The sequence below is a fragment of the Asterias amurensis genome, chromosome 1 (assembly GCF_032118995.1).
Source record: "Asterias amurensis chromosome 1, ASM3211899v1".
In the NCBI taxonomy this organism is placed as follows: Eukaryota; Metazoa; Echinodermata; class Asteroidea; order Forcipulatida; family Asteriidae; genus Asterias; species Asterias amurensis.
This window is the reverse complement of record NC_092648.1, coordinates 14,452,313-14,480,053: the sequence shown is the minus strand read 5'-3', so window position 1 is coordinate 14,480,053 and position 27,741 is coordinate 14,452,313. Positions and strand designations below refer to the sequence as shown.

Genomic DNA, 27,741 nt, shown 5'->3' with positions numbered 1-27,741 from the left:
ACAATAATTGGATGGTTATAATATATATTTTTTAAATGGTACCCCTCTTGATGATACAATGTTGTTTGTCATGGAAAGTTTACACAGTGAAAAAAAAAAACGAAAAAAAAACAAAAAAAAACATCAGTTGAATCAAAAGATAAGTTTGATTAAAGACCATATTTTCAATTATTATATTAATTAAACTAAAACCAGCCAAAGCCAACTAATACTAGTATAAACAAGTTAAATCGAACCTTTAATTATTAAATTAAAAAATAAAGGTGGTTCAGTAATTTGGGATTGACCGATCAAAAAGCACTTAACAACTATGCGAGACAGCTATTTAATCAAAGATCAAAGCCAACTGAAGAAAAACACTACAACAAAACAGAAGCAGCTGTTATTAGCAATTTAAATAAATCATTTTGCATAAAATGATAAATATAATTTTAATTAAAAGCATAAGACTAAAAGGGATACACAGCATTTGAAATAGGACGAAATGAATGAAAGCAAAAATTGGTGAGCCACAAGTTCAACCAAGAAGTACATTTTATCAATAGTATTTGTTTCTGATAGTTCCTTAGTGTACTATATAAGAGCCCCCCCCCCCCCCACTAATTAGTAAACGCCCCTCCCCGAAAACAACATCACGTTATACATGTGTACGGACGTGTGTGTGCATGCGCACATCGTGACTGGGTTAACGGGTTAATTCCCCGGCATAAATTATGCGGGTCATCATTTTAGCCGGCTGATATGCACGTACGCCTGTCGTGAGTGAGAAAAGGTTGGAAGGGCTGTCTGTTTTGCTCAAGTTTTCCTCTTTTCACGATGGCAGCCAAGCCCAAGTCAGACGTGGACAAACAGAAACAGATTAGCGTCCGAGGGATAGCTGAAGTGGAGGATGTTGCCAATTTCAAGACCACGTTTAACCGACATCTTCATTACAGGTGAACCAAAGAAATTCCGTCTTTATTTTTATCATGAAAATGTATTAGAGCCACCCTAGATATTCAGGTACACTCCTCTAGGCTCTACGGATATTTCTTATGTTAGCTGCTGACACCGTGACGTGACATGCAGTGACATTTAAGACAGCATTCCCTGTTATTATAGAGTTTATTTAGAACTTATCTTCTAATTAAATGCTACAAATTGTATTGTGAATTTGAGAAAACAAACCAATTCAATCAACTGTCAGATTGTAGGTAAAGTTAACTGTCTATATAATTATAATGTTGGTCAAACTTTGTTGATAAATTGACATATTTTATTACAAAAATTTTTAAGTTACTAATTGTCATGTTATCCTATCCTGCATAAAGGAAAGCACATTGGTGACGGGCAATTTTGTATGAAAATGACTAGCCACACCTCTTATTAATATTATATTATTGGTAATAATCAGATAATGAGAATGCGTATCTTCATTCATATATAAAACCAGCTCAGGACAGCAATCACTAAATCAGCAAGTATAACATAGTTGGGCTATGGTGGTAAACACAACAGCTTCATTCGTTTCACTACACTACAGTGTTTCCCCTTCCCATTAAAACATGATTTCACTGAGGTAGCGTTATCGCAGTTTTCAGCATAAAGTTTAATGCGTTTCAGAACGGCAATGCGTTCTGGGTAGGCAGTTTGGGCAGTTTGCTATGCGGTGACCTTGTTTGTTGTCATGCACGATTCGCGCACGCATTGCCTATATCTTTGTGTGGGTTCAACTGCACCCTCTCTTGATATTTTGCTTTTTGCGATAAACCTTATGGAGGTAGAATAGAAATGGACCTCCATAGCTTCAGCGTGGAAAAAGGATAGCTCCATGGTTTCACTCTCAGTGACCACATCTCTCATTCTTTGACAATGGCTTTTTTCTTGACCTCTTTAAAAGAACTCACAATTTGGATGCAATCATTGCGCATTTGTGGGAGCGCTTTCAGTTTGTGGTTTTCAGGAAATTTTGCTCCAATCATCTTTTTGAATTGTTAGTTCATCAACCATAGGAAACACTGATTGAATACAGTCAAAAGTATCGTGGATCTGATTTCAAAACACAGTTTAGCTGAAATTGTTCTCACATATATTACTTTTAGCCTATTTGTTTATCTGCTAAGCTATTTTGCTTGTTGTTGTGTTTTGAAATCAATTGTGTACAATTGAGCAGTGGTTACGTTTGTAGTAAATGTTTTAACTTTTACAGTCTGCACAACAAATTGTATTTAATTCTAACTGATCTGCCATTTAGTATGTCAAGTCAAGTTGAAATTCATTACTCTTCATTTATTTGTGTATTCACTTATTAGCCTAGTCAAAGATCGCAATGTTGCAACTCAACGTGACTACTACATTGCCTTGGCCCACACTGTCCGAGATCACCTTGTGGGACGCTGGATAAGAACACAGCAGTACTACTATGAAAAAGATCCCAAGGTGAGTTTTGTCACCATAAAAACAATATGTACGCCTTATGGTTGCAGACTGTTTGAGCAAAATTAAGGGAACAACATTGTACCCGTTGGTACATTTACATGTATGGTTCATTCAGTGGACACATAAGGTGAAAAGTTTTAACCTTAGTCAGGGACATAGTGTTTGGTTATGGCTAGTTACTCATTCAGTTAAAACACTAGCACTGTTGCATACTGATGTGGGGTGTCGTGGCCGAGCGGATTAGAGCACCGAATTCAAGCTCTGGTGATTCTGTTCAGCGGAGTGTGGGTTCGAATCCCGGTCCTGACACTTGTGTCCTTGAGCAAAACATTGCACTATAATTGCTTCTCTCCACCCAGGGGTAAATGGGTACCTGTGAGGGCAGAGTTGGTTCTTGTGATTGATTAGCCTTGATTGCACTACATTAAGCGGCACAGGCTGTATACTCCCCAGGGACCGTAGATGGTTTAAGGAATGATTAAAGGCCCAGTGAGTGACCAGGGGTAATAATGTTGAAGTGCCATGAGCGTCACTGCGTGACGGACCTGAGCGCTGTATAAGACTGGTTTTGTCCATGTGCTTTAGCAGTACCAGTATTATGTAGTTGTGGACTACATGTAACACATTAAACCTGTCTGCAAAATTCAACACATTTTCAGACACAATTGAACTTTGTTCAGTTGATCCACCCTCAGTAAAAATTGTTTGTTTTAAGTGTAACTTTGAATGAGTATGCATTATTATGTGAACTTTAATATGAAGAGGCCAAAGTGTCCATGGAAAGTACGTGTTCTGATATGAAAATGGACTTGTTGTTAGAAGCCCTAAAGGGCCCCTGAAGTATAAAAAAATTTTAGGATTATGTTTTGGGCCACGTCCCAATCCCCTGATGTGTATGAAAACATGACATCCACAGCAGAATATCCTAAATTCTGTCCCTGTTTTGTGCATTTAAACTAATCGCAAAGTTAAGATTTCTGCCCGACATGACTTCACACTGTTTGTCATGATTACGGAAATTTACATAAAATACAAAAAAGAAACACATCAAAGAACCCTTTACAATGGCAAAACAATTTTATTTTTAATACTAAGGTAATTGGAACACAAAGGTGCATCTCCAGGGACTGCATGAATAAAATTGCATTTTATAGACCCATCATTATTTAAATGAAGATTTCAAATCAGAAACAACATTGATAATTGATAGAAATGGATCAGTCAGTTGATTCAAGTACATAGATCCATATTTCATTCAGTTCAAGGTTCAGTGTTTTATCTTAACTGAGCTTAACATTTCTCATCACGGTACGACAGAATTTTATTTAAATTAGGGCCATTGATTTTGCTGAACATACTATTTTAACTAACATCCCAAAAGTTGGATGATCAAAGTAAAAATACAAAACAAATTTGGCTCTGGTCCAGTCGGATTTCCTCAGTTCAAGAAAGTCCATGGTCTACTGGTATCTCCTTGAAATTGTATCACTCTTTGAATGATTCAAGGTTTAATTGTTTTATGTACAGGTAAATGTGTCAATGTTTTTTTCTTTTATACCTGTGTACAAACTATTTCCTCATTCATTTTTTCCCCTCTATACCAATTTCCTGAGGTCAATGGTTTTTTGTCAAGTCACAAGGAAATTGGCCTAGAAAGTAAACTACATATACCTGGATGTTTCAGTTCAAGTGTTTTTATTTTAATTTTACAGTCTTTAAATCCCAGTTACAAATCTTCCAACAACAAAAACCCATCAGAACTCTCAGTTGGATACAGGGAACAATTTCTTTCAGCAATTTTGCATAGCAAAATACCTAGGCTGAACTTGTTAAGTGAATACTGAATACTACAAGTATATTATCTAGCAAATTGGTGTTTTTTGAGTAGCAATCAGATACATTTTGTGTAGCATTTTGCCCGCTATATTATAATACAAGGGAAATCGTTCAATGGATGAATGTTTACTTGACCAGCTGTTTTCTTGGTGAAACACTTTAACAGTAGTTTTGTACAAAGAAGACTTGCTCTTTGATTACATACAGTTCAGATGAAAGGAACAAGACTCCTCGCCAATCACAACTTGACCCCCACCTCAACCCCCTCCCCCACCATGTCAATAATTATCAAGACACTGTATGTCACCTTTGACCTTACTATCCACAAAATACCAACATACAAGTGAATTATGTAGAATGTACAATGAATGTAGACACTTCCAAGTTCCAATTCGGTTTTAACCTACTCAGTTTTCATGTATGGGTATCAAGCCAATCTGATCCTAAGCATGCCACAAATAGTTTGCACTGTCACTCCGGAAATATGCTGAGCTGACCGACTTCTCCATTTCACTCGCATAATTTTAAATTGTAAGCCAGGATATTTGATACCCTTGAATGTGTACCTGTGTATTTTATGTGTGTAGGTAGGTCATTGAGCAGTGAGCATTACATGAGTACACTGACATATTATTAATGCAATAAATTGTATTATTTTATGCTAATGAAATCCATGATTTCTGGGGGATAAAAAGACTGTTGTTTGGAAGTTTGTGGAAATTATTGTGATGGTTCTTATTATGAGCTAGCAAAAAAGGGCATTTAACACTAGTTCTCTATAATGCATTGGCTACATCTCTTGGTGCTCAGGCTCTTTGTCGTAACATCTAATCTCGCGAAAAGGAAACAAATTTATTATGGTGACTGCCAATACGTAGATTTCAATTTTGATGCCTAAGGGATTCAATTAAGTGTCAGACCTGGCCAGGATTTAAACTTCTGCATGCAATAGACAATGAATACGGGGCTTTTAGACCACTCAATCATGACGCTCCAGTGAATATTTAATGAAGTGGAGGGATGCAAGCTCTGTAGCTGTAAGTACTCAGTCTGTGTTAACATTTATGGCGTTCATGTGCGGCTCACCCTGGGTACCTCGCATTATGTTGTCAATTATCTGGAGTGCTCATGACTAATGAAATTTGAATTCGGTGTGCACTAGGGTTGTATTTATTCAGCAGGCCTAAACCTTCAGCTGAAATAAGCTGTATCATCAAGAGGAAATTAAAACAAAAGCATTCAGCTTACACATCTTACAGCCTGTTTGAAATATTGTAGGTTAATCCATGATCAGCTGTCTCAATAGTTTTATGATTTCAAGAACATCCCAAGGTTGTAAATGATATTGTGTAGTTACTATGTCCGCCAATTTGACGGTCAAATCATAATTGAGTGCATGATGGTAGTTCCAATGGCATGCAATTGAGCTGCTTGAAATATAGTATACAACATGTAGATAGTCATTGCAATGTCACTGGATTGAAGGTTCGAATCCTTATCATGGAACTTGTGTTTTGGGGCAAGTCGCATTAAAACTTCAGTGACCTCTCACACCAGTAAGGGGTTTATTTAATTACCTGGACTGGGTGGGTAATGATTGTTGATGTGAATGATAAGCAACCTAGGTGCACCTATTCAGTTGCCGGTGCTGCCTATTTCTAAGGAGTTGAGATGGTACAGGGTTCAGAAATGCTTAACTCCAGCTGGGGACATGTACATAGCACTCAGTTTAAGGTGATACTTAAAAGCGTTAATATATATATAAAGCTTGGTCATGACCTCTATACTTTGATCATTCATGGAGGAAAGTTTGTTTACCAAGATCCTGATGTTTGCAATTATTAACGTTGTGCATGTACAACTATGTCTGATTATAAAAATGACTACACAATCAATAATACAAATTGGAATTGTATATTTTTATATCTTATTTTTAATTTGATATAAAATTTAGTGGCAAATGTATCTTTTTGGGTACGTAAAATACAAAAAAGGATGAGTTTCAACATTTGGTGTTTTCTATTTTCTATTTTCTATTTCCAGAGAGTGTACTACCTGTCTCTGGAGTATTACATTGGTCGCACACTGACTAATACCATGGTGAATCTGGGAATCCAAAGTCAGTGTGATGAAGCTCTGTACCAGGTAGGTTCAAATAAATCATTTCACTTAATGTGAGGGGAATTCAGAATACACCTATTGAAAGGTTCTCCCAGTGAGTGCGATCATTCAGATAAAGGTCAGACCTGCTGTCCATTTCAGATCATATCTCAACTTGTCTTGAAATATTTTGCTACATAGCGATCTTCTGATTGCTGGTAAGTATTCCTAAGATATTTGGAAGCTCATTTCTTGTTATGCATGATGTATGGAATCTTCACTTAATAATGTTTGATCTTATTCATGGAAAGACAACAAATATTGTGTCATATTGTAGCCATATTATTTTATCTGATGGTAAGCAGATCACTCTTAAAGGAGATAAAGTCTCCCTTAACTTGCTCAGGCCTTGAATTTCGTTCTTGAAATGGGCACAGCAGTTTTCCTCAGGTGAGGGGCACTTCTATGTGGAAAATATACATTTATATCCGAACTTTGCAAAGGGCACTACATCAATAGCACAGGGTACCACTGCAATTGCCGTGGGAGTTGTGGGCCTGCTTGCTTTTAAAGCTGTAAGTAAATGATACACTGTGGATTGATGGAACTTCATTGATTGCTAACATTACAGCTGGGATTGAATATTGAGGAGCTGGAGGACATTGAACAAGATGCTGGACTTGGCAATGGAGGTCTCGGGAGACTTGCAGGTAAGTTCATCCCCAAATTGTTCATACATGTTCTGCTCAATATTATGTACAACTTGGAGAATATGGTGATTTCAAGTGGGGTGTTCTCTCCACGGCTTGGGATATGTACAAAGTAGATAACAGCTCGATGATGATGTATGTGGTTATGGTGTTGTGCATGCTTGGATTGCAAGGCAAGTTTCTCCACTGATGCCCTCATCAAGTGGAAACATATCTAAGGTTTATTGGTACTTGAACCAGCTTAACAAATGCCAAATGGCGTTCTGATACTTAACAATGTTTGTACACAAGTTACATTTAGGTTACGATAGCAGTAGATAAAGAAAGAGATACTAAGTGCCCTTGAAAGTCTAGGTCTTCAAACAGAGAAAATACAAGTATTCCTTCATCTAGAGTGTATAAGACTCCATGCTTTGGAGCATGTCTGGATAAAGGATTAAGTATCAGTCTATAAGTGGTGCTGTATTAAACATAAGGATTGCCTTCCTGGTTCGTATATCCAGGTGTTCATTACAAAAAGGTCATGGGGGTCATTGCAGCCTTTCATGCTGCTGCTGGCATGTGGCTCAAGACAGAACAAAACCCACAAATGTCAACAAGTCTACAGGAATGGAAACCTTTTTATTTGTCTTCCACAAACGTATCCAAACAAAATACAATTAGAAGTTGACCTTTGAACTCTGACTTTTGTTTTCTCTGATCAACAACAGCTTGTTTTCTGGACTCCATGGCAACCCTAGGTCTAGCTGCCTATGGCTATGGCATACGTTATGACTACGGAATCTTCAGCCAGAAGATCAGGGACGGCAAACAGGTAACAGACTATCTGCCATTGACAGATGAAAGAAACATTCCTGTAGTGTCATTTGACATGCATGAATCCGTTAGCCATACCAGATATTTAGTGGTAGAGAAAGAGAAACTATCCCATTTTGGTGTGCTGTGGCAGAGCGGTCTAGTTCACAGGACCCAAGCTCTGGTGTTGTCACCAGCTGAGTCTGGGTTCAAATCCCGGTCATGACACTTGTGCTCTTGAGTAAGGACCTAAACCATAATTGTTTTGTAAAAAGTTGGGAAGGCATTCTGCTCTACCAGCTAGGCTCCTTGTGGATGATACCTGGGGATTGTGAAAGGGGGGAACCCTACTTCAGGGCCATGAGTAGGGGGGCAGTATGCTCGTGGTGACATCAATTAAGTAAGCCCTCACCTTGAAGTGGCCATCCGTGACCTTGTGATGTTAGGCGATCACTGATAACAAAGTTTTACAAAATAGAATTTTTTTATATATATTTTGATCTCCCACAAATTGTTACTACTGAGCTTGGCTTTATGTGTAAAATTAATTACTTATAGACTCCAATGCCCTCGACACATTGAATACTATTTTCTTTGTAAGAGCTTAAACTCTGATTAAAGGTTTTTCTCGTTTACAGCCGGCGTTCATGTAATAATCACAACATTTCCTTGTTGGCTGTTCTCTTTCCAGTTGGAAGAACCTGATGACTGGTTGCGTTTCGGGAACCCATGGGAAAAGGCACGGCCAGAGTATACAATCCCTATTAACTTCTATGGTCACACTGAACAGCGGGGTGACAAGACCAAATGGGTGAATACAACGGTGAGTTTTCTTTTTCCAGTTTTTTCTTCTTTTTTCTTCTGTCAAATTTGTTTTAAATTTTAGTATCATATTGAAGTGTGCATGTGTTTAATCAAATTTAATCAATGGATGTTGTTTTTACTCCAATGGAATTCATCAAGGAATAATGTGTTTTAATAGATGGTAAATATGCGTCAGGGATAAAGAATATTAATTTTGTTTTTGCCCGTATTTTGAATTAATTCATCTGATTTAATTAATGCAGTGCGCATTTTAGGCCACCAAAGAGCCACTTTTTATCCTGTTTGTAATTCAACTGTACGGTCACCTACTTTACATAAAATGGCTTCAATTATTACCAGAAGTTCATAGGAATTGCAATGTAAGTTTGTTTTATGACTTATGCAAAACAAAAGTCGATGATTGTACTTTGCTTTTATGCCGTCTTGAAATACTATGGTCTTCTCAGACTTCAGAGTTTTTGTCATAAGAAATGCTTTTAAATGTTAAAACGGGTGAGGTTGGTAAAATTACATTCAAATGTGAATCAGCTTTGGACCAGGAAGTAGCGAAACTTTGGGCGTGCATCCAAAATGCACACAAGATTCAAGGATTTTCACAAACGTATGGTTCCCTAAACAAGTGTTGTACGCTTCTCATGAAAATGAATGAATTATGAAAATGCAATCAACCTTGAAAGCAGACAAATTGACTAATAGAAAAATCCACTTGACTCCATCTCAATTTGAAACAGGTGGTGTTCGCCATGCCGTATGACAGCCCGGTCCCAGGCTATCGTAATAACACTGTCAATACCATGAGGTTGTGGTCTGCCAAGTCACCCAACAGCTTTGATCTCAGCTTCTGTAAGTTATTATTTTTTAAGTTAGAACAAAAAAGAATGTTTAATGACTGGTTATTGTAAAGTAAAAATGTGTATTTGGAAGCTAAATTGGGCAGGGTGCACCCGTTTCTTCACTTTTTTAATGTTTTTTTTCCCCAAAAAATTATGAATGATTTTTTATGTCACACAGCACACAGATACATTATTTAGAAAATAGCCGACACTTGAGGTCACACTGCACACATTGTCATTAGAAATAAGGATTTTTTTATTTACGTGATGTATTTTTTATGCAGTTAATGATGGTGATTACATCAAAGCTGTGTTGAACAGAAACGAAGCTGAGAACATCTCCAGAGTGCTGTATCCAAATGACAATGTAAGTGTAGCTGTAACATGATGCCGTCTTCCGTGTTCAATAAAGCCCTTTTCACACTGCTCTCTTTCCAGGGGCAACCCCAGGGAAGAACTGCCAGCCCTTTCAAACTTTGATCGATTTACCTTTGATCTACCCCTGCAAATGGGCATACACCGGGGAATAGCCCCCACTGCTCTGGAGTAGGGGTAAGCTGTAACCTTGGGGTATTCTTGAAACTACAACCGGAACCACATGGAATAGGGCTTGGAGAGTGACAGTGCGCTGGAGTAACTGTGGGGTTGAGAAAAACTCTTTGGGCCTACCTAGGGCTGTAATGCACAGGCTTTAGGGACTCTTTCACAACTGCAGTATAGGGAATATAGAGCCAAAGGCAGTGGGCTCTTATTGTTAAAGACACTGGACACTATTGGTATTGTCAAAGACCAGTCTTCTCACTTGGTGTATTTCAACATATGCTTAAAATAACAAACCTGTGAAAATTTGAGCTTGATTGGTCGTCGAAGTTGCAAGATAATAATGAAAGAAAAAACACCCTTTTTGCACAAAGTTGTTTGCTTTCAGATGCTTGATTTCGTGACCTCAAATTCTAAATCTGAGGTCTCAAAATCAAATTAGTGGAAAATTACTTCTTTCTCTAAAATTACATCACTTTAGAGGGAGAAGTTTCTCACAATGCTTAAACTATCAACCTCTCCCTATTACTCATTACCAAGTAAGGTTTTATGCTAATATTTATTTTGAGTAATTACAAATAGTGTCCACTGCCTTTAAAAAAAAAAATGATACCATTTGGTTTTTATTGATTAGTTACTGATTTTTGTTTTGTGCTCAGCAATAAGTTTTTTTATTTCCACCATTACAGATTGTAGAGGGTAAAGAGCTTCGCCTCAAGCAGGAGTACTTCATGGTGGCAGCAACTCTTCAAGACATCATTCGTCGCTTCAAGTCGTCTCGCTTCGGCAGCCAGGAAAAAGTCCGCACTTCTTTTGATAGCTTCCCAGATAAGGTAAGGATAAATGAATTGTCACTTTGGCTTTGGTTAGACCACTGCATCTTTGCATTGGTGATACTGCCACATCCATTGCCATCCATTGTTTGCTTGTTTAGATAATCTTCCTGTCAAGGGAACTCGGGAAACCTCCCACAAGGGGGATAATAAACGCCTAGCTGGAAACAGCCAATACCTCTCATACCAACATTGGTTTTACATCTATGGCTGTAGCCAGTCCCAAAACTAACAAATTTTGCCCAACACTCTGAGCAAAATATTCTGTGCTGCCAAGCACAGATTTTCTCAAGATGGCATTTCAGTATTGATGAATAATGTTGTTTGAACCGCTCGCCCCTTGGTTGACTACATTGGATTCAGAGCCCATCACTAAAATTGGTCTAGCCACAACATTTATTATGAATTGTACAAATCAAGAAATTGTGATTCAGTAACTAGACGACAATACTTGTGAAATCAGCGGTTAGCTTGGTAGGATTCAAACCCAGTATCCTTGTGATTGCAAGTCCTGCAGTCTAACCACTGGACCAAAGTGACAACACCATTCATTGAGAAGAGCGAAAATATCTTGACGGAGTGTAAACTTGAAGTAGTTCTTAGATATAGTTGGAAGTCTTGACGTTGAGTGCTTTGTTTATTGTTCTGTTTCTAATCTAGGTAGCTCTACAGCTGAATGACACCCACCCTGCCATGGCTATCCCTGAGCTGATGAGGATCTTCGTTGACATTGAGGACTTAAGCTGGGAGAAGGTCAGTATAGGCTCCAATCAACAAATTAAGCCTGGTTCATACTTCCTGCGAAGGCTCCATACGAAGCGAATTTCATTGTGTCACAAAAGGAATGGAAGTGCGTACAGGTTGTTGCATCAACAAAAAAATTCGCCTCGCATGAAGTATGAACCGAGCTTTAGCATTGAATGGTCAATACAGACATGATATTCTTTATACTTTGGTCTGATTTCCACTTTTTTCTTGCCCGTGGGAAAAAATGAGAAAAGTGTGATTAAATAGCCTGAAAAGTCTGTTTAAGCCTACATCATGGGTACATGCAGGTTAGCCCTAGTACTTGATAAATGTTCCAAGGGCCAAATATCATGCCTGTTATTAGAAAAAAAAATAGCTTGCACTGATTGATATCTTTTCAGGCACCTTCCCTTAACCAAGAAAATCTATATTTTATAGCTGAGAAAATTGTTCGAGATAGACCTCTTACATTTAACATCACACTCTCAGACAGTGCCCTCCGCCCTCATGCAAATAGAGGCAGATCATTGGACAACAGCTGTTTTAGGCAGGTCAAAACGTGCATATGTGACCAATTAAGGACACAATGGCAATAGCGAGACACGTATACAGGTATCCCTTAGTGCTTTGCAAAATCCAGACACAAGTCCCCATTTCATAAAGTTACTTAAGAATATTCTTAGCTCGACCAAAAGAGTGTCATAAGCAAAAAACATTGTTTCCTGTATACAGAATGTTTCTAGTGTCTCCCTCTATGAAATTAGTTCAGGATAACAGAATCTGACCTTGCTACATGTTTGGTTGTTGATGTATTCAGGCATGGGAGTTAACAGTGAAGTCTTGTGCATATACAAACCACACCATCCTACCTGAGGCTCTGGAGCGTTGGCCCGTCAGCATGCTGGAAACTGTTCTACCTCGACATCTACAGATCATTTATGAGATCAATGCTAGACATCTCAAGGTAAGAGAGAATACCCCAGTAGCTAGATCTAGGCACTTTACAACCTAATCAACCCTGCCTATCAGGCATACTTGGACCATTCCTCAAACTTGCTCAGTTCCCTGCGGAGTATACAACCCCAATCTGCTTTACAATTAATGCTAAAGGGTTAACCAGGCCTGCTTGAAATGGGTTGTCTCTGTCCCTAGTTCTCTGCTGTTCCCTCTCCCACCCCTCTTCCTGTCCTTACCCAATCTACGCTCTTCTCTTATCTATTCTGTTGTATCCAAACCTTGCTATCAGTCATCTTCATTCAGGACCAGTGATTTAGTTGCTATTTAGCCTGTTTGCCTACATGTAGTTCTGTTCAACATGTTTATTTTTGTATGGTTTTATTCGCAATTACATGTATTATTGTTCTTAGTGAAATGGCCAAATAAATAATAATAACATTAATAACCAATGATATAATAGATGGTCCATAACCTCTCAGGTTCCCGTTTGTACACCTGGGTGAAGAGAAGCACTTACGGTTAATTACCTTGCCTTAAGTGTTAATTGACCTGGTTTCAAATCGAACCCACACTCAGATGAATCAGCCATCGGAACTTTTGTCTGACCGGCTATGACTCACCACAATATGATCGGCAAAGTTTTTCAGATTTTCTTATAAACTTCTCCTTTTTGTGTACATCGTTAATAGCGTTACTTTATCATTGATAAGTATTTTGGATTTGATACTAGTTTTCTTTAATATCTTAATATTATATTATTCTTAATGTACAATTATCATATTTTTAAGCACGGGAGCCAAGGCAATTTCAATTGGAAACTTGTATATAAATAGTGATAAACCAAATCCTATAAAATCTAATCGGTTCATAGGATACTTTTTTTACTCAAGCGTTCGCCTTTTTCTACCTTCAGAGGGTGTCTGAGATGTATCCAGGTGACATGGACAGGCTTCGTCGTATGTCAATAGTAGAAGAGGAGGGTGGTAAAAGGATTAACATGGCTCATCTCTGCCTGGTAGGAACACACGTTGTCAACGGTGTTGCAGCCATTCACTCCAAGCTTCTCACTACACATGTGTAAGTTGGATGTCTGTCAACGTTCGGGGGATTTTTGTGTGTATGTAGCATATTGTGAAGTGCCTAATAAATTAAATTTGTTGGTGATACATCTTTCCAAATATATTTTTTCAGTAAAAGAAAACATGAATTTTGTTAAGAAAACAGTTGTCTGTGGTGTTTGATTGATTTTTTATCAGAGCCAAAAAGATATAAAGCCCTTTTGATGATTACAAATTTGTATATTTGTTTTGGTTTTTACCCTTACAACGAAGTGTAGTAGGCACTCTATACTTGTACTTTCCAGAGTTCTGTGAACAGAAATCCACAGGCAAATCACTCTGGTGGGATTCAAACCCTCAACCGTTGCATTGCTAGAGCGAATGTCTTACCACTAGACCACCGGTTAGCTCGATGGCTTGAGGCAGTTCAAATTCATAGCAGTGGATCCCACAAACTTTGCATGACTAGAGCAAATTTTTAACTGCGACTAAGGGTTTTATAGCACTTCATTGACAAGCTACCAATTTCCATTTTGTTTCCTATTCTACAGCTTTAAGGACTTCTATGAAATGCAGCCAGAGCGGTTCCAGAATAAGACCAATGGGATCACACCTCGCCGCTGGATGTTGCTGTGCAACCTGGGACTGTCAGAGGTCATTGAAGAGGTCAGTCCCTCAGTACTTCCCATCCTCTTTTTCTGGCCACTAAATTCGGCACCTAGGCCCATCTTCATTGAGCTGCTTAAGCACAAAGAGTAGCTTAGCACAACAAAACTATGCTTACCAGAATAAGGTTACCAGCCAAACTATCATGTTATGTATGTACAATTTAAAATTGGTGTCCTGCTTAATTCTGCAGAGGATTGGTGACGGCTGGACGACCAATCTGGACCAGTTGAGAGAGTTGGAGACCATTGTTAATGACAACAACTTCATTATGGCTGTCCAGACAGTCAAACAGGTAAGTTGCCTCAAGTCAATTTTTATAATTTTGTTTTTACCCCTCAACCAATAAAGCACTGAGTACTCAGTACTTTCCCGAGTTCTGTGAACAAAAAAATCCAAAGACAAACACAGTCCAACAAGACACTGATATCTAGTTAAGTTTTATGGGCTTTAGAGCTTGTCATGGTGCCACCATCAGTTCTCCCATTCAATCCATTGCAACCAAACTGAAGCTGGAAGCTGAATGGCTAGTTACATGGAGTGTGCACGTACACTAGCAAAAACTCCCTGCTGAGCCGTGAAATATGCTTGACATAAGTGCGGAATTCCCTGCTTCAGACCACAATAATAATAATAATACGGACATTTATATTGCGCAGTGACCTATATAAATATACTCTACTGCGCATTACAAGGAAAACAAAACGAGGAAAAAAAAAATTCACAAACAGAGCAAGAATTAATTAAATGGGTGAAGTAAACAAATTGACATTCAATTCAACTTCCAAATCAGCTGACCATGGGCAGACTGTACCCGGTTGTGACATTAGAGCAAGGGATCTATAAACTAGGGAAGTACGTCACAAAAAATAGCCCCATAAATAACCAAAAACTGTGTTACTGTGGTATTTAACGTCCTTTAACTACCCACTTGTACTTTCCAGTTAGTACATGTACCGTCCTCTTTGATCCATAGGAAAACAAGATGAAATTGGCAGCTTATCTTAAGAAGAACCACAACATCGATCTGAACACAGTGTCAATGTTTGATGTCCATGTCAAGAGAATCCACGAGTACAAACGTCAACTTCTCAATGCCCTTCACATCGTCACTATGTACAACAGTAAGTTATCTGCCTTCTTTATCTTTAGCAAAGGTTACCAAGGTCCAGTGGTTAGACTGCAGGACTTGCAATCATAAGATTTTGGTTTGGAATCCTACCAAGCTAACAGCCGATTTCACAATGACTAGACTAAGTATTTCTCCTGAAGACGAGCGGAGTGTACTATAATCATAAACGTTAAACCAGTGTTTGTATGAGAGAGATTGGCTGTTGCCAGCCAAAATTGTGCATAGAGGAATCAACTCCCAAAAATGATGGAAATGAAAGACGCACATTCTTAGGAGGTATGTTCCGTGCTGAGCAAGAGGTCTTTATTCAGAAACCACCACTATTCAGAAAGATTGTCTCATCCTAGCATCAGTGCCAATCGTTTTTGCAAAATTGTCATATTTCACACAAAAATGCTCTGTGCAAAAACAATGTATCTTGACATACTTGTTTTGTGTGTACATCCAGGCTTTTTTAAACGAGGTACACTATTTTGGTAATTTCAAGCTTGCCTGTAAGTATTTTTTTTATGGGGATATGATGTTTTTGCACCAACACAACAACATGAGTGTGCTACTACAAACTTTAATTCCATTCACTACTGCCATGCGTGGGTTTAAGTCGTACTTACTAAGTTTTTCCATTAGTCCCTATAAAAATTTGGTTCAGCATTAATTGTTGTTTGTTAAAATTTCCTTACAGGGATTAAGAAGAATCCCAATGGAGTGTTCGTTCCTCGGACTGTCATGATCGGAGGCAAGGCTGCCCCTGGTTACCACACAGCCAAACAGATCATCTATCTCATCAACTGTATTGGTCAGGTCATCAACAATGACCCCATCGTCGGTGAACGCCTCAAAGTGGTGTACCTAGAGAACTACAGAGTATCGCTAGCTGAAAAAGGTAACCGCAAGGGCTACTTTCTCCTCTTTTTGCTTTAGATTATAGCTCTTAGCTCTCTAGCTTAAGAACACTTTCCTGGACCCAATTTCATAGAGCTGCTAAGCACCAAAGTTTTCTAAGCATGAAATTTCTTTAATTCTTTGATTAAAACAGGATTACCAACCAAATTTCTATGTGATTTTCAGGATAAGCAAACTACAACTGAATACCAGTAACAAGCAATATACAGCTAATAAAAATTTGTTTGGTAATCATTTTTTAACTTTGTTGGTTGTAGTGATTCCCGCCGCGGATCTATCGGAGCAGATCTCTCTAGCAGGGACAGAGGCCTCTGGCACTGGCAACATGAAATTTATGGTGAGTACAGGATGTATATTTTTGCAAAAAAATAGTTCATAGCCTGGAGTTTCAACCCTAGCAGAGTCTTTCTTGAAGGCTCAATGACAACACAACAAACATGAACAGGTATATAAGTGTAACATAAGCAGTGAAGTTAAAAAAAATAACATGGAGAGAGGAGAGAGTGGTAGAAAGCAAACAGAACTAGACATGATTGCATTTGTGCACAAATGCAGAGCTGGTTTCGTTGATAACATTTTTAAATTTCTCAACTGAATTTGAAATTCTATTGGCAACAAAGCAGTAATGACCAATCCAGCCTATTCAAAGAAACAATTTGGACTATACCATGTTCAGATAGCAATTTATGACTTAAAGGTGCAAAAATGAAAAATATCATAAAAAATCATGTAATGACGTCATCGTGACGTCACTTCACAATTTACAAGAACTTGCCAGTATCTAACATTCTACCAAGTTTCAACTTTATCGCTTAATTACTTCGGGAGATATACGATTTCAAATAGTGCACCTTTAGTGCCACGTCACGTGACCTCTGGTGACGTCATCGATCTGAAACTTCGCACATATGACGGCTGCCTGACGATCAACAAATTTTGAGGTGATAACAAAAAACTTCACAACACACTTCTGAGAGAGGGAGAAGAGAGAGAGGTAGAAAGCAAACAGAAAAACAAGGAATAAAAATGTTTGTATAACATTGGAAACAACCTGGTTTCAAAACCAGGAATAAGTTTCAAAAGATCAAGTAAAATGCTTCCACCCGGATATTTGGAAAAAGAACTACCAAACTGGTGGAAATGCACCTATCTTTGAGAAATTGAGGACTATATTTTGAGAAAGGGGAAAAACATTTTGGGGGTCTATTCCTTTTCCTCCATTTTGAGTCAAAAATTGGCGGACGGGATATGCATTCGTAAGTGCCCTTTGCATTGTGAAATAGCTAACCTCGTAACGGGGAAACTATGGAATCCTAGGCGCCGACAGAGTTACTAGGTAAATCTTCATTGGTAACATAGTTCTGACCATGCAGATATTTCTGAGATCAATGGATTTACCCAGTAAGTCTGCTGCCATCTACTGTCTTCACAAGTCTCCCATTTTGCTGCAGGCTTCCACCTACCCCGCCTGTTGTTACCAATGTATTGTTGTTTATTCATAACGACAACATCACTTCAGGTATAATGAACTTGATGTCAGAAAGTCTTGATTAATTAGTTAAAGGCAGTGGACACTATTGGTAATTACTCAAAATAATTATTAGCAAAAAACCTTTCTTGGTGACGAGTAATGGGGAGAGGTTGATGGTACAAACCATTGTGAGAAACGGCTCCCTCTGAAGTGCCATAGTTTTCGAGAAAGAAGTAATTTTCCACTAATTTGATTTCGAGACCTCAGATTTAGAACTTGAGGTCTCGAAATCAACCATCTAGACGCATACAACTTCGTGTGACAAGGGTGTTTTTTCTTTCATTATTATCTCGCAACTTCGATGACCGATTGAGCTCAAATTTTCCAGGTTTGTTATTTTATGCATATGTTGAGATACACTAACTGTGAAGGCTAGTCCTTGACAATTACCAATAGTGTCCGCTGCCTTTAAGTTTAGTTTATTACCTTTATTGCACAAACATCAAAATACATTGTGGTGCAAAAGGGCAACCCGGAACAGGCAGGCAGGCAGTCCCACAGGCAGGCCCACTAAATGGGGACCCTTGATCACACACTAATCAATTTTATTTCCAACTTTTATTAGAACTGGGTCAGCAGTCACAAACAGCACAATTATCTCGGTCCGCTTAGATCGTGTTCAATTGATATTGATGTAGCTATTTGCATTGTTGTACTATCAAACCATCGAATGGACTTGAGTTATTGATGAGAAATGTTGTTTGGAGAACTGTTATAATGTATTCTGTAAATCATGGGCTTAATGATGCTTGACTTTCTTGCGTAGATATCGCTATGGTTTCCAGACCGGTCGCTAAGGGAGACCATTATATTTTTGGGGGCTTGACGATGCAGACATTTAACACTAATTGCCCCAGGCAATGTTTCTATTAGACCATCTTCAGACCGAAAGGTCACAATGTTTAGATGTTGTCTAGAAGAGATCATGATACATTTCCTTTGCTGACTTTGAGCCATATCTGAAGAAGTATACTGTTTGCTGAAATAGCAGCGTTGAATGTCAATTGAATTATGTTTGATTCAAATGCAAATTGATCTGTTCAAGTGTAGGCATATCTTCCTTGTTTGTTCATTTATGTACAGGGCTAAATAAAATAACTAGACCGCAGGCGTGAGGCCATTGAGTATCGAGCCAGTAACTTATGACTGGACAAGTCCAGCAGTCTAATGTTTTTGTTAAAATATTGCCTTTTAGTCTGATAAGTATCTTCCATTCCATTTGAGTTTGAAGAATAATTGCCCATTATAAAAAGAGAAAAACGTTCCCTCAACGCTTGTTCAAATTAGGTCAGTTTAATTGTGTAGGCCTTTTTTTTTCCCCTCTCTCATTTCATTTCTGGTATTGTACAAAAATTATAGTCCATGAATTATTTTGACCTATACGCCCTGCAGTCTTTTGGATTTTCCCACCGATTTTAAGCCCTGATGAATATCGTTTATAAAAGTCAAAGTGTATTTTGGCTGAAGGCACTTCTATGATCAGAGATAATAACGTTTCTAATTTCCTGAATCGATGTTGATCCTCAGTTGAATGGTGCCCTGACCATCGGTACCCTGGACGGAGCCAATGTGGAGATGAAGGAAGAGATGGGAGATGATAACATCTTCATCTTTGGAATGACTGTACCTCAGGTTGAACAGCTCAGGCATGAAGGGTGAGCCAGAAAGAGATCCACACTAATTGGTCAATACAACTTTTGGTCTGTGGCTGAGAGGGAACACAAAAAGACACTTTTTTGTTTTACATTTCCCAGCTGATACTGATTTTGCTTGCCAAAAAGTATACAAAATGTCTGAATATTTAAGAATTTGCCTTTTAAGACATAATGTGTGTAACGAGGACAGACATTCTTTATTGGTATTGACAAATAAAAAAATATCTCAAATAATTAATGAATTTGTCTAACTCAAAAGTTATTTAAGTGAGACCCATTGCCCATTTTTAATGGTTGTCTGTGAAAACTCTTCTGTTTAATTTCTTACTGCTAATGACCCTATTAGTGTGGACAGACCCCATACATGTACATCAAATCAATTCTTGTCATTTTGTCTGCTTCCATTTTTAAATACATGGTTGTACCTGAAATTTTACTAATTTTTTGTTACTTTTTATTTTTCACACCACGAAAATCTTTAAACATCATATATGTAAAGTTATTTTATCTCATGGTTATCTTTAGGTATTATGCCAAGCAGTACTACGACAATAACACTGAGCTGAAGCAAGCCATTGATCAGATCATGGGAGGATTCTTCTCTCCACACGACCCGGAGGCTTTCAGGGATCTTGCAAATAATCTCCTCTATCATGACACGTAAGTCTAGATATTCTTCGGTACCATTATGTGACAAAAACAATTTTTTTTTTCTCTTCATAATTGACCCAAGAGACCCTTCCATTAAATAAGTAAAAACACCAAACCCCATAAAGATGTGCACTAAGCAAATGTGTCTGCGTCACGCCACCATCATTCCCATAGAAAAGGGCACAATGTTCCTTTATTTTACATATTTTGTGGGAAGGGTCTATTCACCAGGGCCAAATTTCATAAAGCTGTTAAACAAAAAGTACTGCTTAGCAAATTTCTAAGCTAAGCAAAAAAAAGGAAGGGGTACCAGTCACAACAGTGAATTTTTAGCTTTTAACAAGTTTCTGCTAAGCGATATTTGTCTGTGCTTAGTTATATGCCTGCATCATTGCTTAAAATATCTATATAAGTTTTGTTCTTGTATGTATTGCAGGTATATGCTTCTTGCTGACTATGCTGATTACATTGAAGCCCAGGACAGGGTTAACAAACTCTTCCTTGTGAGTAGCTTTTCCTTTTTGAATGTATATTTGAATTCCTTACTATGTCTTGTTTTCATTCTAAGCATGTTATTCTTCCTACTTTGGTCTGATTGTCTGATTTTTAGCCCTTGGAAAAACCAGAAAAATTGTGATTAAATAGTCTGAAATGTCTATTTAAGCATACATTGCATTTATATGTAGATCAGCCCTTGTACTCAATAAAATGTTCCTATGTTTTTTTTCAAGGACCAAATGTCATAACTGACCATGTTTGCAATGAAGTGTTGAGTGGAGACTACTTAAAGGAACACGTTGCCTTGGATCGGTCGAGTTGGTCTTTGAAAAGCGTTTGTAACCGTTTTTTATAAAATGCATATGGGTAGAAAGATGTTGTAAAAGTAGAATACAATGATCCACACAAACATGCCTCGAAATTGCGTGGTTTTCCTTTTACCTCGTCGACTAACACGTCGGCCATTTATGGGGGTCAAAATTTTGACTCCCATAAATGGCCGACCGTGTTAGTTCGCACAGTAGAAGGAAAACCACGCAATTTCGAGGCAAACTTGTGTGGATCATTGTATTCTACTTTTAAAACATCTTTCCAACCATATGCATTATATACAAAACGGTTACAAACGCTTTTGTTTTGACCAACTCGTCCGATCCAAGGCAACGTGTTCCTTTAACTCTATCAAAGAGAAATTGAGAACCTTTATTTTAAAAACTATTTCATGTGAGTGAGTTTCTCCTACATCCATCTTGCAGAAACCCAAAGAATGGACCCAGAAGTGCATCATGAACATCGCCGCGTCTGGTAAGTTCTCCAGCGACCGCACCATTGCCGAGTACGCCAGAGAGATCTGGGGGGTGGAGCCCAACGACATCAAGCTGCCCCCTCCCAACGTGCCACCAGAGTTCCGGGAGGACGCCATCAACGCAAGTAAAGAGGGCCAGAAGCACCCGTCGTACTAAACTGGGGAAGCGTTTAGCAAGAGGGGTGTAATAGAGGGGTCACTCTGGGTGAAGAAGCAATTTACGTTCTACCAGGGTGCACTTAGAGAAGGGTTAGGACGTTCCCAGTTAGATTGTGGAAAGGAAAATTGATCTAGTATCGACTTTCCTAGAGCAAAGTGAAACAAAAATACAGAGCTGACTTTAGAAGAGCAGCTTAATTCTTTTCTGTCAAACTGGGTCTTCTTAATCAAGATTCAAAGGCATCAAAAACTTAAGTTGGGAATTTACAACTTGTCAATTTTCCAACCATTTTTAGAGACGCGCTTCCCCCTCCCTGTCCTCCCTCGCTAAACAAGCTTGATGTGGTTCCAAAAAAGGAATATATATATTGCTAAATTATCAAATTATAAACAATAGTTTAAGAAGTACACGTATTTAAATGCGGTACCTGAACTTTTAGAATAATAAATTTTATTAAATTACCAAAAAAAAATTCTTCAAATTTTCAAAACTTTATAATCGTATCAGCTTGCAGCCTTGCTGCCGGATAAAGATAGAAAATAATAATTTGTCAGATTGCATTTAGACAAGACTCAGACAAATTACAGGAACATCATTCTACTTCCTCTGTTTTTATAAGATTTTAACTCTGATTGTTTCAGGGTGATTGATTCAATTCTGTTAAAAAACAATCTAAATAAACAATATTTTGCTCGGACAAAAACAAAAGCTAGATCACTGTAGAATAATAATATTTTTGATCTGTGCTATGAACGAATAAACAATACAAATATTTTGCTAAAAGAACTTTTTATTGCATCAGTGTTGAAGACTTGCGTTCCTCTCCTATGCTGTAGTTTTAGCTCAGCTCATAGGGAAAGTAAAGCATTGGTGACATCCGCCAAAGTTTTATCTGAAAGACCTTTATCGTGTTGAGGCCATCTTGTTTTTCTTCCATTCAAATCAACGAAACCCAAACCGAGGCTGGAAGGGAAAAATAGTCTGGTCCCTTGTTCAGTGAAATGAGTATTACACCCATCAATGTGTGTACAGGGATCCTGACAAAGATGGCTGCAGCAGGATAAAGGTCTGCTGGTATAAAACCTTGGTAAAGAAGCATTCATTTTAAGAAATTGTTCCATCTTGGGTTTGCTTTCAGTTTTGAGAAAAAACAAGGCATCAAAACCCTTCTACTATCGCTAACTTTTTGCAGTGAGTTGTATGACCATTTAAAACCCTTTATCTGAATGGGTTGTTTATGGTGGCACAAGTAGGCTAAATATGTACAAATGTGTACTGTGCACAGTATCCCACAGTGTGGAGTAGTTACATATCATTTAAAACTACAGTGGATACAATCTCAGAGTAGTTGCTTGACCATTTCTTGTTCTTAAAAAAGATATGAAAAGACCTTGTTGGGGTTTTCCTCAAAAATGTAATCAAGTTTTAAAAATAATCTTTCGGGCTTTAGTTAATAAAAACAAATCAGGACTGGAGGATAGTTTTAGACATCGGTGATGTAATAAATAACCAATGGTTTACTCTCCCTTATAAATAAGTAAACACCATTAGTAAGTCAAGTAGATTGAGTTCCCAAAAAGTTTGAAGTGTTTACAAAAACTGTTCCCAGTTCATCCACTAATGTTTACTAATGGTGTATACTGCTTCAAAACTATGAAGTTATAAAATTGTCAAAAGTTTTTGTTTTTTGTTTGATGAACCTTTACGCAGCAAATGTTTACATAGTGCCAGATATTTTATAGTCTATTTTGCTTCCTTAGAGCTATAGGTTTTTTATACAAAAGTTTGAATTATGGACTAACTTTAAAAGTTTTTGAAAGTGAGTTGGTTTCGAGGTTTGTTAATTAGGTGGGAATATGGTTTGTGGAGTATATCGTTTCTACAAAGAATGTATGTTTTTTAATGGTATAAAATCAGTAACAATTTGATCAAATTTGTTCTCTCTTGAATGTGTCTCGATTAATAAGCAGTGATCATCTCAAGGAAACTGTGTCAGGGAAAAGATTAAACATGTTATTACTACAATCTTTTTCACGGACACTGTTTTGTTTGTAATGGGCTTTGTAGAAACAGGAAGTTCACATATGATAAATCTATCCCTCTCAGAAAGTTACTCAAGTTTTCACTTCAAGAAAGACTGTTTGTGTTTGAAATTGCCAAGTGAAATTGAACATGTTGGTGGAATGTCTTATCCAAGACACTGATGTGGCATTCAAGTTATGTGTGTGGGTGTTCAAATGTGAAAACAACACTTGGTAATAAATATGTTTCCCTGACTCTATGGCGTTAATCAAAAACTGATAAGAGCAATAACACACAGAACATATCTTTAGCGATGTTATGCAATGATTATATATTTCTGGTGGGTTTTATTGTGTCAAGTCTGAGGAAGTTTACAATACTTTTTACACTCTGGAGTATAATTTGTGTGTCATATAGTTAAAGTCTCAATTATGATTGTCAACTGATTGAAGGGGAAAATTTTGCCAATGGTTTTGTGTTTTACAATTTGCTGCATGTTTATATTACAAGGAAAATTACAGAAACAACTCAGTTTCAAACACTTCAATTAGAGCTGAAATAAATATAAAACAGTAGAAGACTTTAAGACTGGTTATAGAAAACTTGTTAAATACTGTGGTGCTTAGAATTGGTTTTGTTTGGTGATCAAAGTTTGCACTCGATAGGTGAGTGTAACCTCCTGAGAAAAGTTAGTATAGATACTACTTACAATTGATAGATAAAGCTTCTCAATTGCTTGAACTGTAATGAGGATCTTATTGAATCGACCATTTAACCTCAAGAACAAGTTAAAAATAAGTATCTTATGATGAAGATAGTCCCCTTTTTGTCTATTGTCTTATAAAACCCTGGGATTGTCAACTTTGTACCATTGTTGATGTTATTTAGCAAGTTGTCATATCCAGGACTAGTTGGATTGTGAAAAGTCAACTATCCAAAGTTGTACAATATGTTAATTAGATTTAAAGCCTTGTACATTATGCAGTAAAACAGTAAACTTGTTAGTTTTATCAAAACATACAGAATTTGGACAGAGAGATCTATGTCTAATACTTTTCTTTTTTGCACAGCCATAATCATCGGTACTAATTTTATATAAAGTCACCAAATGAACAACAGATAAATATTAAGTAAATCTATAGTTTTCAAACTGTTGCTCATAAAATGGACAGGAAAAAATGTATGTCAATAATTGTGACTGTGCATTTATCTAAGAAACCCTTTTCTCTCGCTGTTTTCAGGTTTTTTTTCACCATTTGAATGCTGAGTGCTAGTTTATGTCTTGTTGGACCCTCTGAACATCATACCAGTATAAACTGCCAGTGTAATTTATATGATTTATACATTTTAAATATTTTGGGGGATTTCTTAGTTGCATGATTCACCGTATATCTACTTGCTGTGAAGATTATGTTCTTTTGAGAACTTGTGTTGCTATAGATATATTCTACTACCATGGATTAGATTTTTTGGTATTTGGGAGACTTCTCTACTATCGAGGAGTGGTTTTTTTTAATTTGGGAGACTTCTCAGCTCGCAATTTTTTTTTCTGTACATCAAAATTGCCACTGTCTAAGTGCTTTCCAAAGGTGAAATTTGTTTTCTTCAGATTCAAAAACGGAACCCTTAAAAAAAATCAAGACAATTTTCGAGGTTGGCAATTCTATACTACAGAAGAAAACAAAAAAAATGCTTTCAAAATTGCACCATGCAATACCTCAAATTCCATAGAAGATTATCCTCATCACGTGAATCATTCAACAGACAGATCATGTTGCAACCATCTTTCGTCATGTTCCCGGTATACAATAGCAATCATATCCACTTATAATTCTTACCCTACTATAATAGGGGCCAGACTATTTTCCTTTCCAGCCTCGGTTTCATTTATATTCGTTTGAATGGGAGAAAAACAAGATGGTTGCTCCATTATAAATATCTGTTGGTGTTTTTTAAATTCATAATAATTTTCCTCAAGCATACAATCTGATGTCATTATGATTTTATTAAGAAATTAAACTGTTCTCTTTACCACTTGCTAAAACAATGGTGTTTTTTGTATAGCTTTATGCTGTGATACAACTTTGTGTTTTTCTCAGTTTTGTCAAAGATAAGAATTGCCTGATTTCATTCTTCAAATTTGACTGCAGTGCTATTAGTTTGGATGGTGACTTGTTATTTGCCACCTTGATAAATCCAACTTAACCAATTTTATGCTCAGTTCCATCTGCTTCAATGTTTTCTTTGTAGAATATAATGTATGTATGTCTTTCTTGGCTTGATTTGCAATAAATTATTTGAAAAATATAATATTACTAATTGAAACCAGCGGCCATTAACAACGTTTGTGTATCAGTTTACTGAGCATTTTAGCACCTGCCCTGCTATCAGTTGTAACCTGAAGTAATTATAATAGATGAAATGTAAGACTTGACACTAGCCATTATGAGTGCAGCTGTCATTCCTGAAATTTCCTTTAGACAAAAAAAAGATAATCGCAGTTGTTAACCATGAATATAAAAATCATGAATTGTGCAAATACTAATCTCTTAGCTGGTGCTATATTGTACTCCTATCTAATAAACTTTTCTGTACAGAATTAGAACTATCTTTGACTTGCCTTGGAAGGGTAGTGCAACCATCTTCAGGGTTTTTAGCTCGAAAAGAGCAATAAAATGTCTTTAGTCCACAAAATTGGCCGTTTGAAAGATGATGTTGCGTTTTTCTGTTGTCACTGTTTGTTTAAAGAAGGAATATTTGAAACGGGTGTTGTCACCAATAGATTTCCTGATCTTCATTGAAATGTTAACTGAAATGAAAAGAGTTGTTTTCAGAGAAAGACAAATTTAAAAACTTTTGAATAGTCCTGGTAAACTCAGCACAGCGAGCAAAATACTGACAGTCATTGATCTATGCTTCGACACACCAGGCTAGCAGACAACCTTTTCAACTTTCTATAACACTCATTCTGCTGTAGACAAAAAATAACTTTGACATGCTAAAACAACAGTGCTTGTTCCACCTTTCCAAGTGTTTCGTTTTAAGAACGGAGTAGACTCTATATTGTAGATAAAGAGATGATTATAAGATAATGAAATAATAGATTGTATGCCAATAAACGTAATTTTCTAATGTCAAGTGGATGTTGCAGTGCTAGATGAGTCATGTTTTTTTCCAAAACAAATCTAGCAGTTTAGATTCTATGACTGGAAATCCTGTAAAGTTGGGGAAAAGTCTGGGGAAATTCTCTTGAAATGGCCAACTTCAACTTGGTCTTTGACAGTTTATTCGAGCCGATTTCCACTTCCCAATTTCTTCCCTTTGTGATTGATCTTTAACTTGGGATATTTGGATAAAAACAGGCTCAGCTTCATACATGTATCGTTGACAAGAAGATGAAACAAATAAATGTTTTTTTTATTTGTGTATGCATCGTTTGAAATTTAAGCTTTTTAAAATCAGACACTTTTCTTGAAAACTTTTTTGGGTGGATAAATGCTGTTTTTCTCTGAAAAATTCAAGAAAAACTTGTTGATTTTTTTTTTCTTGAGTGAGCAAAACAGTATTTTTAGCCATAACAAACCATGGCAAAAAAAATATAACATAAACACAAATTAAGCATTTTGGATGATAACCAGCCAACTGATCAGTGAACTACCTTGTCATTACTTGCCGCAATCTTCAAAAAATGTTGAATTTTTCGCCGTTGTATTTATAAACATCCAAGCCCAAGTTATTGAAAATGAAACTAATGTGGACCTCCAGCAAAGAATAGTGCGAACCCAAACCTTAGAATAACCGGAATGATTTTGATGTATTTTTTTCTGCTTCCCTGTTTGTGCATGTAAGAGAGAGAGAGGATGTACCAGTTAGATTGGTTGTCACTCATTTTTCTTTTTGTGATTTATCCATTTATGCAAGTACTGCTGTTTGATTCAAATAAAAGAACCATTAAAAACTTTGAAACCTTGATGTTGTTCAGCAATGATTGAGTCTGTTGTCTTTATTCTTACGCTGGGGTTTTTCCCATTGATGGGGGAGGAACCTTGTGCTTTCTCTGCCCCCC

General features: G+C 37.3%; 1 protein-coding gene across 1 annotated transcript; it reads left to right on the top strand.

The window, feature by feature from the left end:
* The first annotated feature begins 734 nt into the window (after positions 1 to 734).
* LOC139946722 (glycogen phosphorylase, brain form-like) lies at positions 735 to 27,660 on the top strand. The gene is made up of 21 exons (XM_071944380.1): positions 735 to 935; positions 2,292 to 2,418; positions 6,298 to 6,399; positions 6,986 to 7,064; positions 7,775 to 7,878; positions 8,551 to 8,682; positions 9,416 to 9,527; positions 9,802 to 9,884; positions 10,747 to 10,890; positions 11,551 to 11,643; positions 12,455 to 12,601; positions 13,508 to 13,671; positions 14,204 to 14,318; positions 14,512 to 14,613; positions 15,295 to 15,442; positions 16,133 to 16,333; positions 16,611 to 16,690; positions 19,412 to 19,539; positions 20,065 to 20,199; positions 20,627 to 20,693; positions 21,444 to 27,660. Exons 1-21 carry the CDS (start codon positions 817 to 819, stop codon positions 21,648 to 21,650), a joined length of 2,589 nt encoding a protein of 862 aa, XP_071800481.1. The 5' UTR covers positions 735 to 816; the 3' UTR covers positions 21,651 to 27,660.
* The last annotated feature ends 81 nt before the right edge of the window (positions 27,661 to 27,741 follow it).